The sequence below is a fragment of the Aulostomus chinensis genome, chromosome 6 (genome assembly GCF_037954235.1).
Source record: "Aulostomus chinensis isolate RoL2024-O1b breed Wild chromosome 6, RoL_Achi_v1.0, whole genome shotgun sequence".
In the NCBI taxonomy this organism is placed as follows: domain Eukaryota; kingdom Metazoa; phylum Chordata; class Actinopteri; order Syngnathiformes; family Aulostomidae; genus Aulostomus; species Aulostomus chinensis.
Window position 1 is genome coordinate 31749041 of NC_141325.1, and position 17193 is coordinate 31766233.

At 44.3% G+C, this 17193-nt stretch overlaps 2 protein-coding genes across 3 annotated transcripts in view; one reads left to right on the top strand and one right to left on the bottom strand.

Annotated features, from left to right (window-relative positions):
* Window positions 1–10315, bottom strand: part of cux2b (cut-like homeobox 2b) — a 96230-nt gene extending 85915 nt beyond the window's left edge. Inside the window, exons 1-2 of one of the 2 annotated variants that reach the window (XM_086207604.1) lie at window positions 10176–10315; window positions 9592–10090 (exon numbers count right to left, since the gene is read on the bottom strand). In XM_086207604.1, the coding sequence (XP_086063730.1) occupies window positions 9592–9654 (63 nt within the window). In that variant the 5' untranslated portion in view covers window positions 9655–10090; window positions 10176–10315. Of the gene's footprint in view, window positions 1–9509; window positions 10091–10175 lie in introns of both variants that reach the window. The other variant, XM_086207605.1, reaches the window with a different exon arrangement.
* A 3589-nt stretch (window positions 10316–13904) lies between these two features.
* myl2b (myosin, light chain 2b, regulatory, cardiac, slow) lies at window positions 13905–16698 on the top strand. Its single transcript, XM_086205529.1, has 7 exons — window positions 13905–13992; window positions 15243–15332; window positions 15416–15491; window positions 15756–15860; window positions 16112–16190; window positions 16257–16305; window positions 16381–16698. The coding sequence occupies exons 1-7, from the start codon at window positions 13990–13992 to the stop codon at window positions 16483–16485; spliced, it is 507 nt and encodes a 168-aa protein (XP_086061655.1). The 5' UTR covers window positions 13905–13989; the 3' UTR covers window positions 16486–16698.
* The last annotated feature ends 495 nt before the right edge of the window (window positions 16699–17193 follow it).

Sequence of the window (17193 nt, forward strand, 5' to 3'; positions counted from 1 at the left end):
TGTTGACTTTGGGTATGATCTACAATTGACTTGAGGGTTCCCCCTAAGAAATCATAGCACATAGTGAACATCTCCAACACTGCTGATATGACTAGACCTTGTGTTATCCACCAATTATCAGTGCTAAATGAAAAGGAAGTGGAACAATATTTATCAGAAATTGATAAAATGTTCCAACATAGCTGAGCAACACTCTTAATAGTGAGATTAAACAATTGTCTGCAAAACCCAGCTGTGATTACTCAAAGCCCTCCTATCTACATTGCACAAACAACCAGCCCAACAGCTGGAGAGGGCCCTCAACTCCAGCAGTCACTCAGTAATCAGGGCATCTCCCCAAGAGAAAGAGGGGATGGAGCTCAGGGTGAGGTTCTCATGTGGGAGAAACTCTGATGCTATTTGTTTGATCACCTTGGTGATCATGTGAATCCACTCAGCGTCTCTGTGGATGTAAATACAGTAGGAAACATGATGTAAAACATAGAAAAAACTGCTCCCCTTGGTGTAGCGCAGATGATCCAGTTGACAAAAGTATGATGCATGATCGACATGGCATCTACCTGGAGAGTTCCCAATAGTGAATGTTCACGCTCAAAAGGGTCACTGTTGCACCACAACACTCTTTCATGGTGAGGACAAACAATGAAGTCAAGGCAGAAAAGCAGGGGACGGAAGGTATTCTTATTATCATCCACCGGAGATTTATGCACTTCAAGGTTGACTTCTTTCAGTGAGTGGGGCTCGATAAGTCTGATGAAGCGGAATGAGTTTAGCCTTCAATAGCTGCTATCTCTACTGAGCTGCCCCATCCCAACCAACTCTCACCTGATTGGGATCTGATGCCAAGCACATTTACTGTTGAGGTCAACATTGCTGCCATGATTGAACCAAACCAAGGGCATCCTGTTGAAGACTACTGAGCGGACAGAGTCACGCCCCGTGTCGTTTTATACAAATGCAATCTGGACAGCTCCCCTCACTCAAGGTGACCAGGCACATAATTCAGAGATCCTCAAGACCATCCTGGTGGGCTCATAAATGTGCAAATTCTTGTACATTCAAGACAAGTCTGCAGTAGGAGGAGCATCTTCAGACATACAGGACGTCCATTCAGACCACCAAGCCAAAGTGTGGGAACATGTGCAGAGAACCACATGCATATCAAATTATTTTTGCCTGGCTGCAGCAGAAATCATATGCTTGCTTATCATAAAGAAACATTGTGTCACAGTCTAAATACTGAAAGTGTGTTAATAGTCAATTGGATAATTTCTGTACAGTATCAAACTGGGATTAAATATTATCAAGATAAACATACCAAGGAGGTCTGCTCTACTCAAAATTAACCCACAAGACTGTCTACTTCACATGCATGGCCCCTGGTTTTTCTGAACCCCCCCCCCCCCCCCCAAACAACCAAATCCTGTTCCTAAGGCGCATTCCTCCCCCTGCCATATACAGCAGAAGCCTGGAGCAATGTTTAGCTAAACCTGCTGGCCTACGTAGGCAGGGAGAGTCCCCAGAGGGCTGAACAATCAGACAATTTCAAGATCATGAAGCATTAAACCAATCCCGGCAGGGTACACTAATTAAACAGCCGAGCCCGGCACAGCCAACCAATCCCCACAGAGCAATTAAATCCATCCCCTCTAAAACACTGTGGAACCTGTCTGGGGAAAACTGCCTAGGAGTGAGAGAGTGAGAAAAAAGGGAGAGATGGAGAGGGGAGGCTAGAAAATATAAAATTCATCTGGAAAAAAAAACTATAGGGTGAATACAGCAGGAGGCTAACGAGGGAAATAGAAAAAGGAGCGACTCAATTCAGTTCTTATTTTTTCCCTCTGTTTTTGCATGAAGATTCAAAATGTTGAATGAGTTCCTGTAGCTGGAGGTATGGGGGAGGGTTATGTGACCATATTTAAATGCAAAAATAGTGACCCTGTTGCGATCAAAACTTGCATATTTAATTAAGATTACAAGGTCTAGGAAACACTCAGGAGACTGAACAGAAAGGCAGAATAGCCTCAAGGCCCACATTACACCGCAGCAGAGCTGCTAACACAGTTGCAAACCCTAATCAATGCCCCGATGCCCTCCACTAGCAGCATAAATGTACAGGTGACAATGGACGCTTGATATCCTTGTGGTTCAAAAGCAGCCCAGACAATAGGAAAGGCAGGTGGCAGATGGGGATGATACCATACTTCCTGTACAAGCAATTAGACTCTGTTCGTTAACATGTTTAAATACTGACAGGGAAATAGAGTGGGCGACATTTTCTACAAAATTATGTAGGCAAATTCTCCTTTTGTGTTATTTCCCTGGAGAGGCTCAGACAAAATGCAGGAGCAACTGCAAACCAAAGGTGCGGACAAGGAGACAGACTTGCTCTTTTTCGGCCCAACTGAGGCAGCGTATAAATCACAGAGCCCAGCTTCATGTCTCCACTTCCTGTTCCTCTCCATTAAAAATGATAAACTGTACCTCTTGAAGCCACTTGCTCGCTTTAGGGTCCCAGTCTACACCTTCCTGGTGGAACGGCGAGAGTGCATCGCTCAGATTTATTCTATCGTCTTGCAATGTTGGGGATGAATAAGAGTGTAATTAACTGCGTGGCTGTAGCAGCTGCACAAAGACAAGACTGGCTAGCACAACAAGCCTGATCCATCCAACACATGCTCTAACACACCTTTGGTGATGAATAAAGGCATATCTGCTTAGACAGAACAAATGCTGGTGTACACTCAAAAGACCGCCAAGAGGCCGCATTTCCACAGTGTTCTCTCGTCCCAGTTAAATGAGGACAAATTGGCATTACATTTAAGTGACATGCCTGTGATGGCGATTCCTCCTGTCTGGTAAACACACTCTGAGCACTGGCACATAATGAGAGCAGCCCAGATCCCCAAAGACAACCTGAAGAAGGTTAGTGAAGCATTGATCTCATGCATGCAGCAGGACCATCAGCACCCACCACACCATAGAAACCCACGTTATGTGATGAGCAACATCAGCGCACACACACACACACACACACACACACACACACACACACACACACACACACAAAGCCTTGAAAAGCTCTGATTTTTGGGGGTTCATGAAGGACAAAATAGACCACAGAAAAATGACAAAACAGTAGGTGAACCCCGTCAGATGCAGCTGAGGCTTTTCTGGTAGAGAGGCGCGGATGTGCAGATAGAGGGACGGCAGAGGGATTCATTGTAAGCCTGGTGAAATGAACAAGAAAGGACTGATACTCAAAATCAGTGAAAACAAACAAACAAAAACAAAAATAAATAATGCCTAAGCGAGGTTAGACAATCACAGCTCAGCGTGGATTTTGTTGGGGGGGCAGGACCTGGTTGGGAGGACACAGCTTTCTGCACATCCCGAAGTGCCTCCGCCTGCCTCACTGAGAGGGAACAAGAGGCTGCCCTACCACCACGGAGCCGTCCTCCAGCTGACTAATGTGTCCCTGAAGTTTTGTTAAAGCTGGTTATTTACTCCTGCAAAGCAATCGCTCCAGCCTAGAGGCAGCAGAACACACTGCAATGAAAAATCAGGCGACTCTTGCTGTGAAGCCCTGTCAACTATCAAGGGTGCGCTCCTGCTGGAAAAAATGGAGGCACTGCTTTTCTGGACTGAAGGAAGACACAAAATAAATGTTCAGACTGCAGTAGAGAAGAATGCTGAAATGTGGCAGAGATGGACAACTGATGACTAGAGAGTTTGAAATCATAGCACACATCCACATGGCAAGTCAAATGCTCTGGTTTAAGGAGAAGTTACAAGAGGTAAGTGTAAAAATACTTACACCAAAAGCAACCAATATCGTGCAGATTTGGCAGTATTTGGGGTTTTGCAGACAGATTTCTTATCCGCAAAGTATATTTATCAACATTTTGGATTTGGCCATAAAACCTTCTGTCTCCATCACAATATGATGGAGCAATTTCATTGTAGATGGCTGTAACATTTCTTTCCGGAACAACATTTAGACGCCGGGCAAAATTTTGACATCAACCCTGCTTAGACAACGGAAACAGCACTTGTCCTGAACAAGGTCACAGTCTGGCGCGCAGTAATCAGATTAGACACTGACCAGAGTGGCAGTAGTGAAGCGTGTTGTTGATATGTTTCACCTGGGTTTCACCATCAAACCCTGCTGGAGTTTCAGCAGCATCTTTGTGTCACGGAGGTCACGACGCTGCTGCAGCTTCAGCGAGGTCCTGCCTCTCAGTCAGGGCTCTGCTGTTTCAGCGAGGCAACACTCAGGTACTCCTACATCACAACAATGGACACTTTGTATCTCAACAGCAGTTTTCCTTTTTATTAGAATTTAGGTCCAAAGTAAACAGTGACAGACTTGTATTCTGCATGGCTACATCTGCAACATATATACTCAAAGTAATTTTTAAAAATATGTTGCAAACTCAGAAACTCAATTCAGACTCAGTGTATTTATTTTAAGCAACTGATAAAGTGTGGGAAACTGTATAATGCCAACATTAATTAACAAACAACATTATTTATTCCAATAAACAAACAGCTCTTTCATTACAAAAAGTATTTGAGTTTTCTCCCAAGGAGTTAGCTGCTCAGAGCTGCCACTGATGGCTAGCAGCGATACGGATACAAAAACCACAGTACTGAGATTTATTGTGATTACAGCAACAGTGCTGTGATACAGCTTCCAGCCACCAGGGGCAGCCCCCAGCACACCGCTGCTGGGTCTTTTAGTTTGCAAATATGAGAGCTGTTGTGAGGTTTTTCTACTCGCACTCTCTCCTAAAGACACAAAATCTTTTCACGACTGTTGCAAGTCACATTTTTAGCAAACAATGAAAAACTTACAGTGAAGTGAAGGAAAGATATGTTTTGTTATGACTTGAAAAAGAGCTCCATGATTGTCTTTCAAGAGAAGAATGCCTTTTCCAACTGCTAAACAGGAGTTTGATCTCATAACCTAGTTGTTTGCTGATATTTCATCACTATTTTCTATCACAATAATTATGTAGACTGTTATCAAATGGACTGTTATGTGGACTATGTCATCTATCAGCAGTGCGCCAGCTCACAGCATGGACGGAGGGACTAGGAAAGGATTAATTTGGTATCATTTTGACTCTTTGGCTGCTATGTAGAGGGTTGTGTATCATTGGGTCATCAGTGTCATGTGGTAGAAGGCGCTGTGACTGCACATCTACGTCCAAAAACAAGTGAACAAGAAGCTCCAGGAACCAGAAGATGCAGCAGATGGATGGATGGTTCTCCCCTGTGGGGCCCGTGGTGCTGCACCAGACCCACTTAGGAGCCCTGCAGTGGTGCTGGTGGTCTAAGGACCAGGACCACTACTGTAGTTTGTAGTACACAATCCAAGTAAGCACGTGGGAGTCAGAAAAACCCCAAATGTATAAATACAAGTATTAAATTGGTTTAATGCTTGAAAACATGTTTTCCTCAGCTTTTTGTCTGAAAATGACAGTTTCTGATGAAACCAACTGTCATTCACACGTTGATAAAGAAGAAGAGATAAATTTACAGTGGAGCTTTTTAATGAAAATGAAGGCTTTCATCTTTCCTCTGTTCTGTTCAGTTTTCAGAACAAATAATATTCTGGGTCCTGAACGATGAGTGAAAACGTTCCAAAACGCTGGCAGGGAAAGAGTTGCTGATGATAACAATAATTCAGCTCACATAATCTATTTGTTTCCTGTAGTTTCACAATGTTGGGTCAAGCTTGACAGTGACTTGCAGAAAAAGGAAGAAAGGTCCCATCCCCTCCATGCCATCACACATTCAGCTGATTAGTGAGACGTTGCTATTGGATCAGTACTCAAAATCAGCAGATACCCTAAACCAATGAAACAGTATCGTGACTGAAAACCATGGACTGGAAAGCCTTTGTGAAGCTATGATATATTATCATCCAGACCTACAGAGCCATCGTGGGCGTGGTCATTGTTTACATGGTTTCTGCTAATTATTGATCTTTTTAAATGTGATGTCTCCAACCTGTAAAACTAAAATACATGCAGCTCCATTATAAAAAGGTAGAAAACAGCTCATAATCCAGATGCATAATTTGTGAGAACAAACTGTCTTTCCGGACATTTTAAGTGTACGTTGGTGATGCGAGCAACGTCATTCCGCCCGGCTTATCAAACCACAGCACATCCTGCAGTCTGCTACCAGCAAGGCAAAATGATTGGATAGGTATGGAAATCTAGTTGAAGGAAGGTCAAAGTGATTAAGCTGACATTAATGACAGGCCTAGTCTTCATGTGAGAATGCTCACCGTGGCTGCCTCTAAACCCATTTGTCATTCTGCTTCCAACGCTGAAGCATCTGCTTTGAAGTCTCTACCACTAATGCTACACAGAGAGGTTAAACAGCTTAATGCTGAAGTCGGTTTCACTCCTCTCGCTCTCTAATGTTCCAGCGTTTTATGTAGCGGGGTTACGGCTCCTGGATTTCACATCTCAATTTGCCCCAGATAGTCCTGTAAAAGCTCCCCTCGTTCTCATGTTCTTTGTTGTTACTGTCAAAGGAAAAGAGGGGCGACCCGGAGGATGTGGGACCGTGACAGACATGCCCCACCCATCGACTCACAGAAGTGGTAATAAAGAAAGCATGCGAGGGAATGTTTATATGAAGGAGCTCATGCTGATTATGATGAGGTGGGCAGCTTTTTACATTTCAACAATCAGCTGAAGATCTGAAAGGCGGCCGGCAGCAGACAAGTTATGAAAGATGAAATAATGAGCACATTTCGTGCCAACTGTGGAGGGTAACTTTGAAGCCTTTTACATCTATCACAGCATTTGAATGAAATGATGGAGTCATTACGACAAATAACACAAGATGTGAGTCGCTCTGGACGTACTCACACTGGGCTACAATGAGATTACACTGATGCATGTGACATTAACAATATCAGCAAACAAATACATTAAAGCATGAATGAAAGGGAGACAGAGAACGATTTTCACAGCCAATTTGAGATTGCAAGGTTGGTGTGTGTGTGTGTGTGTGTGTGTGTGGGCCGGCTGGCAGCGGAGGACGCCAGGCTCACAGGCTGCAAAGCAATTTCACTGTTTGGCAATAGTGTTGTCTGTGTGTGTGGATTAGAGTTGACACCAGAGCAACTGAGTCATGCTAAATGTAGTACAATCACAAGCTTTTGTTCCTGATCTAAAAGCCCACTGCCTCTTACATTCGTGGAAAGGAGCGAGAGTAGAAACAAGGCCAAGAACTGCTAACAAATCAGCGGGGCATTATTTCGCTGTATGAGCGCAGCATTGCAACATCGCTAAAAACAACAGAGGGATGGATTAAAGTAACCAGCATTAAAAGGCACAGAGTTTTCTCAAGTCAAATAGAATACTGCATGACCTGCTTTGATGATGTGTACTTTAACTGCAACTGAAGGTAATGATACTTTGAGTGATAACTAATTATGAGTGTAACGCACGCAAACACAGGTCTTCCTACAGGACCAGCGCTCTCTCCAGGTAGCGTATTGGCCCCGAGTTGTTTGTGGGCTGGCAGGACAGACCCTGACCCGTCCTTTTCATGCTCGCCCACGGAAATGCCATCTGGCTGGTGTGAATGATTACCACAGCAACGGCCGGGTGACCTGCAGCCAGCAGGAACCAAGGTCACTACACCTCGGCGCTTTACACTTTCCCTGCCCTCTTTTCATCAGCCTGCAGGTGAATTATTCATCCTGTGCTACTGGGAGACACAAATCTACTGCACAAACAGCACAAAAACCCCTACACTCACTTTATAATAACTTGTACCCAGAAAAATAAATGTTCCAGCATAAAGAGCAGACATAAATAGCTTGTGGACGTCATGATAAAAGTGAGAAGGCCATTCAAGATGGTGGAACAGCTTTAACGATTTTTCCATTTGCAGAAACCGGATCTGAGAACGATGGAATGAGAAATAAGGGAATTAATGTCATTTGTGACACGTGGCTGAGGACGTTGTTCTCAGCCACGCTCAAATCCATGCTACAGCCAGGAAAGCTTGCAGAGGTAACGGCACCGGTGTGTAATTCATGGCTGCTGGAGCTCCTACTCCAAAGGTGCTGCTGAATTGAGGGAGTGGCTCCAGGGTGTGTGTTTCTGTGCTCATGCTAAGGAGGCAGGTTGTGCCTTGTCAAGGTGAGAAACTCAGTTACTTTACTTATGGACTTCAGTTATAAGATACACGGTTACCGCGTCAGCAGACAATGGTCTTATTTTTTTGATTAATCAGCATCCGTCCAGTTTTGCTCAAGAATGTGGTAAATATATGATTTATGGGCTTAATAAGGAACATTTTTCCTTTTTCAAATTCATGTTTCCACATTTTAAACGTTTAAAAATATGAATATCATAGATGGTTATTTTTAGAGAAGTAACATTTAAATCAACTGTAAATATCAGCAAAAATCCAATATTGTGTTTCTTGTCACTGTAAGGACACAAAAAGCCTCCGCAGCACATTTGGGAGCCACAATGATCCATTTTTCATGAGGAAAAGGTCATTCAAGGGAACCGCAGCAGGAAGGACCGCAGCCTCGAGCCCCTCGACGTTAAAACGCCTCGCCGCCGGTCGTGACTCTCGTGCGGACTCCGGTCCTCCACAGACCGGCAGCGAGAACGGCGCAACAACAATAGCCCCCCTCGCCCCGCCGATCCCAGCCCGCGCGAGGGAGCCGACCAGCGGCCGACAGGCAGTCCGAGACCAGCGGCGGGTCGGTAGCTTCCCGTTGGTCTCCTGTCAGCTCTCATGCTGCAGAACATCCGTCAGCGGCAGAGACGACGGTGCCCTGAACATAAGCGGGGACACAATTCCAGACCCGGAGCGAGCAGCCCTCTGCGGCTCCGGGGGGAGGCGGGGACGGAGCCCGAGAATACCGGCCGTTCATCGAGTACTCCGGTCACTGCTGCGGTGATTCAGACGTTCAACTTCCACCTGCGGGCTCCAGCTAGCAGCCATGCTAATCAGGCGATGTGATACAAACTCACCTGCCACACACGCACGCACGCACGAACGAACACGCGCGCACACACACACACACACACACACACACACACACACACACACCAGCTCCCTTCATGGCCGACAAACGTCCACAAAATAAACTTTCCACTGACTGATGAAAGTTGCCAGCATGCGGAGGCGAAGGGCGGCGGAGCCGGCGGGAGGACGCGGCGCCGCCACCGCCACCAGCCGCAGAAACATCGTGCTGGCAGGAAAAGTTACGTCCAAGAACCGCGACTCGCATTAAAAGTTTGCGTTCATGTACGACAGCGTGCGTGTCCGGACGGTACCGAGTCAGAACCGGCAGGGTGAAGGCAGCAGTGCTGTCCGCGGTGCTGATCCTGGATCGGTGAGGCCAGCCGAGGCGGTCGCTCCACCGCTGATCAATGATTGAACTGAACAAAGGCAGAAGAGGATCAATTTCTAATAACTATCAATGCAAACCGCGAGCTCGCGCCGATACTCACCCAGAACCCGTCCCCCCGGACCTGGGAGCGACACCGGCACATGCCGCTGCCTAGCAGGCGAGGAGCTGAGAAAAGCACTAACCTGGAGCCGCCGGAGATCAAATTTCTTCCAATATTGAAACATCGATCCTACATCGGCGGCCATCTTGGGGGATATTGAGGAGATTTTTTTCAGCGGCTGCAATAAATATGTGGGCTGGATTCCCCCGCTAGACGCTCGCGGTCACCGGACGCACTTTCAAAGGTACTTCAGCCGCACATAGTCCACATGTGCGGGCGAGCGGCGGCGGTGGTGCGGGAGGAAAAGTGGACGTTTGACGTGAACCGCTCGGTTTCTGAAAAAAGTCGAGCGCAACTGAACGCGCGCGAGCGCTCGCAACACGAACCGGACACTTGATTTGACTTTAGCAAAGTTATCAATAGTGACGTAGAGCGGGAGGCTGATCAATAGCGACTGAAGGAGGAAGGAGATGATGATGATGATGATGATGATGATGATGATGATGCTGAGGGGGCCAAGCCTACTGGAACCGGGCGCGAGAGGGACTGGGTTTGGTTTCAGGAACATCACAAACGTGCAACTGTCAAGGAAATTATTATTATTATTATTATTATTATTATTATTATTATTATTATTATTATTGAATTACATTTTCCTTCTACTACCTCGTTTTTTCCGCGCGGACGTGAACTCACGGATCGTTTCTGGGTGAATTTGTCGCCGCAGCTTCTCAAACTCGGCGCGGCTCGTAATCACCTACATTCGTGCGAAAGGAAGTTTGGTGAAGTGCGTAGTAACGTTACAAACCTCCTGCCTTTACTGGCGTGTTTTATTGTTCCAATATTAAAAGGCAGCAGAGCAGAGATGAACTGTTGGATGTAAACAGGGGGTGGGGGGGTCTGGTGGGGGGCCTCGCCGCTGCTCGTCGCTGCTCCCCCTGCTGACACTGATGGGCGACGTGTTCCTCTGCAGCTCCTGACCGGTGGTGCAGGAAGTTCATTCAGAGTTTCTACTTGTTGCATTTTCTTTGTTTCTCTGAGGCTGAAGGTTCGACTGTGAGCAGAACCACGAGGGAGGAGCAACAGAGACGTCGTCGCTCATCTCTGAGGAGCATCAGTCTGAGAGCAGGTCTGGAGGTTCTGTCTCAGCTAATTCACCCTGGGCAGGAGTGTGGACCAGCCAGCCCTAACCCTAACCCTAACCTGGGGCCCCGGTGGAACCTAAACCCACAACCCTCATTTGCCAGGCCTTGTAATCCACATTCAACTTCATAAGCGCTGCTGGTTCTCATGGCCTCCATCTGTTCTACAGTTCTTATCAAACATTCTTGACCTCATCTGCCAGGCACATTAAAACCCTGCTGTGGTTCATCCGGACTGCAGCAGCGAGGACAAGGCAAGAGAAAAGAAAACTCCTGTTTAGATGAGAGCACCGACAGGAACCGGACCGGTGGCTAAATGACAACATTCACCCAAGAACCCACAGGAGCATCTTGTGGTTCTGGCACTTGTGATTGTTGAAAAATCTCTGTTTGGGAAGGAAGAATCTTGCAAAAATGTCAGGGTGTAATTGACATTAATTCCACAGAATCAGTTTCTTACCACAAAACTGAACCTTTTTCTGCTCCGCTGCAGGGTAGAGTTGACCCTGTACGAGTAAAATACATAAAAAAAAATATGCTGCTTCCTCTTTAACCAATTATGGTGTCATGTCATTGACAAAAAAAGTAACTTCTGTATGAAGTAGTTTCTTTACCAGAGTATTTACAATAAAATTACAGTTTATATTTGAAAAAAAATCAGCCATTTTTTTCCCTGCAGAACTTTTTTTTTTTATTTTTTGATATTTTTGATGCATTTTGCAGATACGACTGAGTGATGTTTATTTGAAATTGAGTCTTTCTACATTGTTGAACAGTTATTTTATTTAAGTGAAAGATTTTTGTATGACTGATCAGATCAACAACAACTCGACAATATGGTACAAAATCGGTGTAAAATGAACTTAACTCCATTTTAACCCTCAGTAACAAAGTAAAATTAGATGAACTATTAACCACTATAATAAACAACTAGATAGTTACAGCCATCATCTGTGCTGTGTGTGTCTCTCTCTGTCTACATAATACATGTATATACATACATTTATGTATACGTATGTGTATATATATATAAATATATAGATGGATGATACATATATGTTTATATATTCCTATCCATATACACAAAAACACACCTATAAACATACATATATAAATAATCTATCAACTATTTAATAATATGATAATGAAAAAATTATCGTCATGGTATAAATAGGCTGCAGGAGTGTCATGTACTGATACACAGGAAGGAACTGGAGGTACTTTTACCTTCATAATGCGAGAACATACTGTGTAACTGCATCAGCAGTTCAAATGTGTGAGCAGCAATATTCTCCTGGTAGGTGATTAGTGAACTATTTAAGGGTTTATTAAAATAATCATTAGCAAATGTGATAATGTCATGCAATTTTTATGAATAGAAATGATATCAACATAATTAAATACCTCATTTGGTGTGTGAGGCCCATTTCTCAGGTGACTGTGTTGCAACCAAAAAGCTGCAACACAAAGAAAAAGATCTCCAGAAAAATACACCATGTAAATTACTGCTTATTCTGTGGCATGTACAACTGTTCATCAATGAGGGCAAAATAAGTAAAACAAATTAAAAACTGGAATTACCTTTGACCATTGTAAACAAAGCAAAAAGAGCCTGAAATGCTGCAGGCTGTAGCGCTGCCTAGTGGACGGGATTGAGAAATGCAGGCTGAAGGCGCATGACGTCCTGCCTGTATCATCCCAGATCAGTGGCACGTTTCATTTTCATTATCATTGTTGTTCCGAAGTGAGGGTTGTGCTGCCATGAGGCCCTTGTGGTTATCTTTGCTGTGCAGCCAGGAACAGGAAGCAGGAGCCACCCTGGTGATGCTGCTCTAAATGGCCTGATGCCTTAAGTACAGCTGTACACAAGTGTTTCTCGAATGTGTGCCACAAAAGGTTTCTATTTCACACTCAAAAACAAAAAATGAACATGTTCAGTCATTTTCATGAAAATAGTTTTTATGACTTAAGTCAGAGCCCTGGGGGAGCAGTGGTCCTCAGTGTGGCCCCCCAGCAAGAAGGTTGTGGGTGGAGCCCCGGCTGCAGCACGGGGTCTTTCTGGGTGAGTCTCCATGTTCTCCCTGTTCCTGCTGGGTTCTCTCTGGTACTCCAGCTTCCTCCACAGTCCAAAGACATCAAGAGGGACCAGGTTAATCCAGACTCTAAATTGACCGTAGGCCTGGCTGGGAGAACCAATGGTTGTCTGTCTCTATGTGTAGGCCCTGCCATGGACTGGTGACCTGTCCAGGGGGAAGGCTGCTGGGATAGGCTCCACCCCCACCACCCTCAACAGGAGAAGAGGGGGAAGATGGAGGGATGGAGGGAGGGAGGGATGGATGGATGGATGATGGCGGGATGGATTGATGGATGGATGGATTGATGGGTGGATGGATTGATGGGTGGATGGAGGGGAAAGCCCAACAACTGTTGTAATATGCTCCCTTTCCAGGTGAAACACAGGTGTAATTAACAACACGTTCCAACCCTTTCAGTGGGACACTGGAGTGGCTGTAACCCTAAATATGATCATTTAGACCAGTTCCACCCGTGTTTATCCTGTTTCTACATGCACCACTCAAACAACAATGATTTGCACTATAAAAACAACTTAAAGTTGTTTTATTCAATTGAGAGGACAAATTGTACTAAAACTTAAAATGTGGGTTGCAAATGTGATATTTGAGACTGTGGTTTGCACATCACACAGAGAGGTGTTACATCGCACCAGCCTCTGGCAAACTTGAACATGTAATATAATTTAGGAATAACACGCACGCATATTGTGCAGGATGATACATTGTTCCTCTTTGATTTTTTGGCTCTTTGTATTAAATCTCCTCTCTTCAGTACATCTTAGGCATGTAACAATCAGTAGCAATTATAAACTCAGACAAACATTTCACTGCATGTACAGTTTCACAGCTTGTCTTACTGGGGCTCAGAGAACATCAGCCAACAATTACTGTGCTACCAGGAAGAAGTTCCAATCGTGACATGGCTGTGGTCCCTGTGGAGTTCTAACGGGACAGCCGGATGATGGATCCCATCACCTGCTGGTCATGGCCACCGGAGTCCCTCCTGAGCCAAAGGTATGTCCTGCTGTTATTCTTGGTCTCAGTAATGGGCTTTGTATGTTTGGCTGTTATCGCTAAATCTGGTGCAGTTTGATCCCTGACAATTGTCTGCCTAAAGAAGGCATGGAGTATTTATAGCATGTTCTATGGGGAGGGTGGTGGTGGGGAGGGGGGGTGGTTCTGTATATCTAGCCCCTGTTTTGAGTGGCAGTCCATCACAAAGCAGCAGGAATATTATTTGGTTCTCCTCCAGCCACCAGAACCATGGTGAGTGAATATTGTCATTGCACTCAAACTAGCCAGACAGGAGACCCTGTTTGATGTTCCTCTGTATATTCATGTGTCAGATGTCACTGCATGTTTGAATGAATAATACATCTTGCACTAATCACACCAGTGATAATAAATCAATATGTTCTCTGTCGATATGCTTATGGGTGCTGAACACGGATTTCTGAAAATCATCAATAGGACAGCTCCCCAGTTGTCCTATTGATGTTGTATTGATTATGTTTCTCTCATGACAGTGATGACAATTTTAAAATATGTAAGAGTTGGTTACCATGGAGAGGAAGGAGGAGGAAAGAAACAAAGGATGGGAGAGAAGAGGAGGAAACAATTACATATATATATATGTGTGTGTGTGTGTGTGTGTGTGTGTGTGTGTGTGTGTATATATATATATATTCATCCTCAGAAAGAAAAGGTAGGAAACATGATGAGAGGGACAAGAAAAGCAGAGGAGGGGAAAGAGCAGTAATAGCAGGTAAGAGTGATAAAAGAGGGGGAAAGGAAAGGAAAGGAAATGGTGCAACATGAACAGAACCCAAATAAGGATAAAACAAAATGTGACAAAGTTTCAAATGGCAGTGAATGAAGACATAGTAGGAACTAACTCTGCATCGTGAGTGCTTAAGTTCTCATAAAACAAACTCAATAAATAAATGAGGCTGTGCGCCCGAGGTCCTGTCTAGGAGAGATATATACAAGTGCTGGAGCGCTAATCCTCAACAAGGGTTAGGCAGCCGCTGTCAGGAAGCAACATGATGTCATCGCCCTGCCTCAACTTACAGTGTTTTTCACAGTTCCTTGGCAGTCGTGTAAATAGCTCCACATAATCCTTGCCTCCGAGGGTTTTCTGATCAAACAGGACTCAGTGTACCATCCTGTCATCACCCGGGCCTATAGAGTAATCCCTCGTGTGATCCGGTGACGGTGGGAGAGCGGGCAGCAGACCACACCCTCATCATGCTGCATCGCCTCACAATTGGAGGCCCGAGTAAATATTAGCATAACAAGCTGACAGTCTTTGTAATCCTCCTAACGAGATGCAAGGTCCATTATAAACATGCCTTTTGAGCAATTAATGCCCTCACCTTTGCTTCAGTTGGCTGATTGGCGTGTTACCACGAGTGCCCCAGTAAATGTGATAATGAGTGACGCTGAGGCAAAGAGCCAGGTGAGGTTTGTTTCATCAACGTTGTGTCTATTTTGAATGTCATTGTCAAACCATGCAGTCACCCAAGAAAGCAAAGAAGAGAGCTGAGGGAGCCAACTCCAATGTGTTCTCCATGTTTGAACAGGCCCAGATCCAGGAGTTCAAAGAAGTCAGTGTCTGGTTAATGATGGTTTCACATTCACTCAGAGACATGTACACTGGGCTGACTGGGGATGTTATCAACCTCTGCAGGCATTCACCATCATGGACCAGAACAGAGACGGTTTCATTGACAAGAGTGACCTGAGAGACACATTCGCAGCTTTGGGTTTGTTGACATCATGTGAAAAGTACATTTTTAAGCAACTGGTGTCTAATTCAAGTCATCTCTGAAGCAAATCTGTAAAATACTACCTGGTTTCACCCAATCAAATGTTACTCTTTGTCTGAATCAGCTAGCTTCAGGTCTGGACTGTTTGTTGGAAAAAAATCAAATCAAATATCCAGCATATTGCAACGGGCTCATTTTACAATAATAATCAGATTTCTGAAAATAAAACCTAATTGCACCTAATCTGCCACCCATCTTCAGGTCGTTTAAATGTCAAGCAAGAAGAGCTTGATGAAATGGTGAAAGAGGCACCAGGTCCAATCAACTTCACTGTCTTCCTCACCATGTTTGGAGAGAAACTAAAAGGTGAGGAGCAGTATTCTATCAATTGAAACTTGAGAGAAACAGAGAAGCAGACAAGGAGGTAGCGATGCTTAGACTAGAGAAATGAAACTGACGTGAGTTAGTTGAGCACAATGAAAGGCAGTGGGTGGGTCATACGCAGCAGACACATATTTCCAGGAATGTTGTTGCGTTCCTTTTAGAATGTTAACAGTTCTTCTTGTAAGAAGAAACAAGTTTTGTCTCCAGTTTTCTCTATTTGTGTTCATCTCTAGGTGCCGACCCAGAGGAGACCATCCTCAATGCTTTTAAAGTCTTTGATCCCGAAGGAACTGGAACATTAAAGAAAGACTTGTGAGTACCAGTCGAACGCCTTGGTGATGCTCGTCTGCTCTTCTTCACTGCTCCTCTTCTTCACAGTTTGACCGAGATGCTGACCACCCAAGCAGATCGCTTCTCTCCTGAGGAGGTCAGAAACAATCTTACAGCAGAATTGATATGATTATTCACTCAGAAGTACCATCGTGTGCTTGCTTCTTCATAGATGGAGCAGATGTTTGCAGCATTCCCACCAGATGTTGCAGGAAACCTGGATTACAAGAACCTGGTCTATATCATTACACACGGCGAAGAGAAAGACCAAGAGTAGATATCATCTGCCACGTTTATGCCAACATAGTCACCGCCACACAATGATTAAAAAAAGCTCATGATCGAACACTTTAAGTTTAAAAGGTTTACGATTCAACTTTTAGTGCATTATGTATGTATTTGCATTATCTATGTACTTGCTTGATATGTAATGAGTAAAAATAAAGACGTCTTTGGTTTCAGAATTAATTTGTTGCCTGGATTAAAGAATAAAGGCATTATTAAAACTAAGAAAAGTGATTAAAGCCCCAAAAGGTTCAATTCTATCATTTGAAAAGAATACTGACCTCTGCCCCTTTTTCCTTCTTCTGCTCTTTTCCTATTTTATATAACTTTTAATGTCAACCCCGGGAAGAGCAAACATGTGATTTGTGTAGCACATGTAGCATTTGTTTAAGGCTACAACTTTCATCACTCCTATTTTGGGTGAAAGTGATTAGAATACAATATTACTGTATACATTTCTGTTAATCTGTTAATCAAAACTATGTCGATTTGTGAACTTATCTTAACGTACCATTCGTTGCTATAATATTACAATAGCTATGTTCACCTCACAGCAGTGCAACAGCTGGACATCAGAGCTTCAGAGAAATAATTGGCATTGTGGCCAATTTATACCTGAACATGATGAACTGCAATTAACCATCACACTGCCCTTGTCAGCTACAGAATTTTACTCTTATTAAATATATTAGGTCCTATT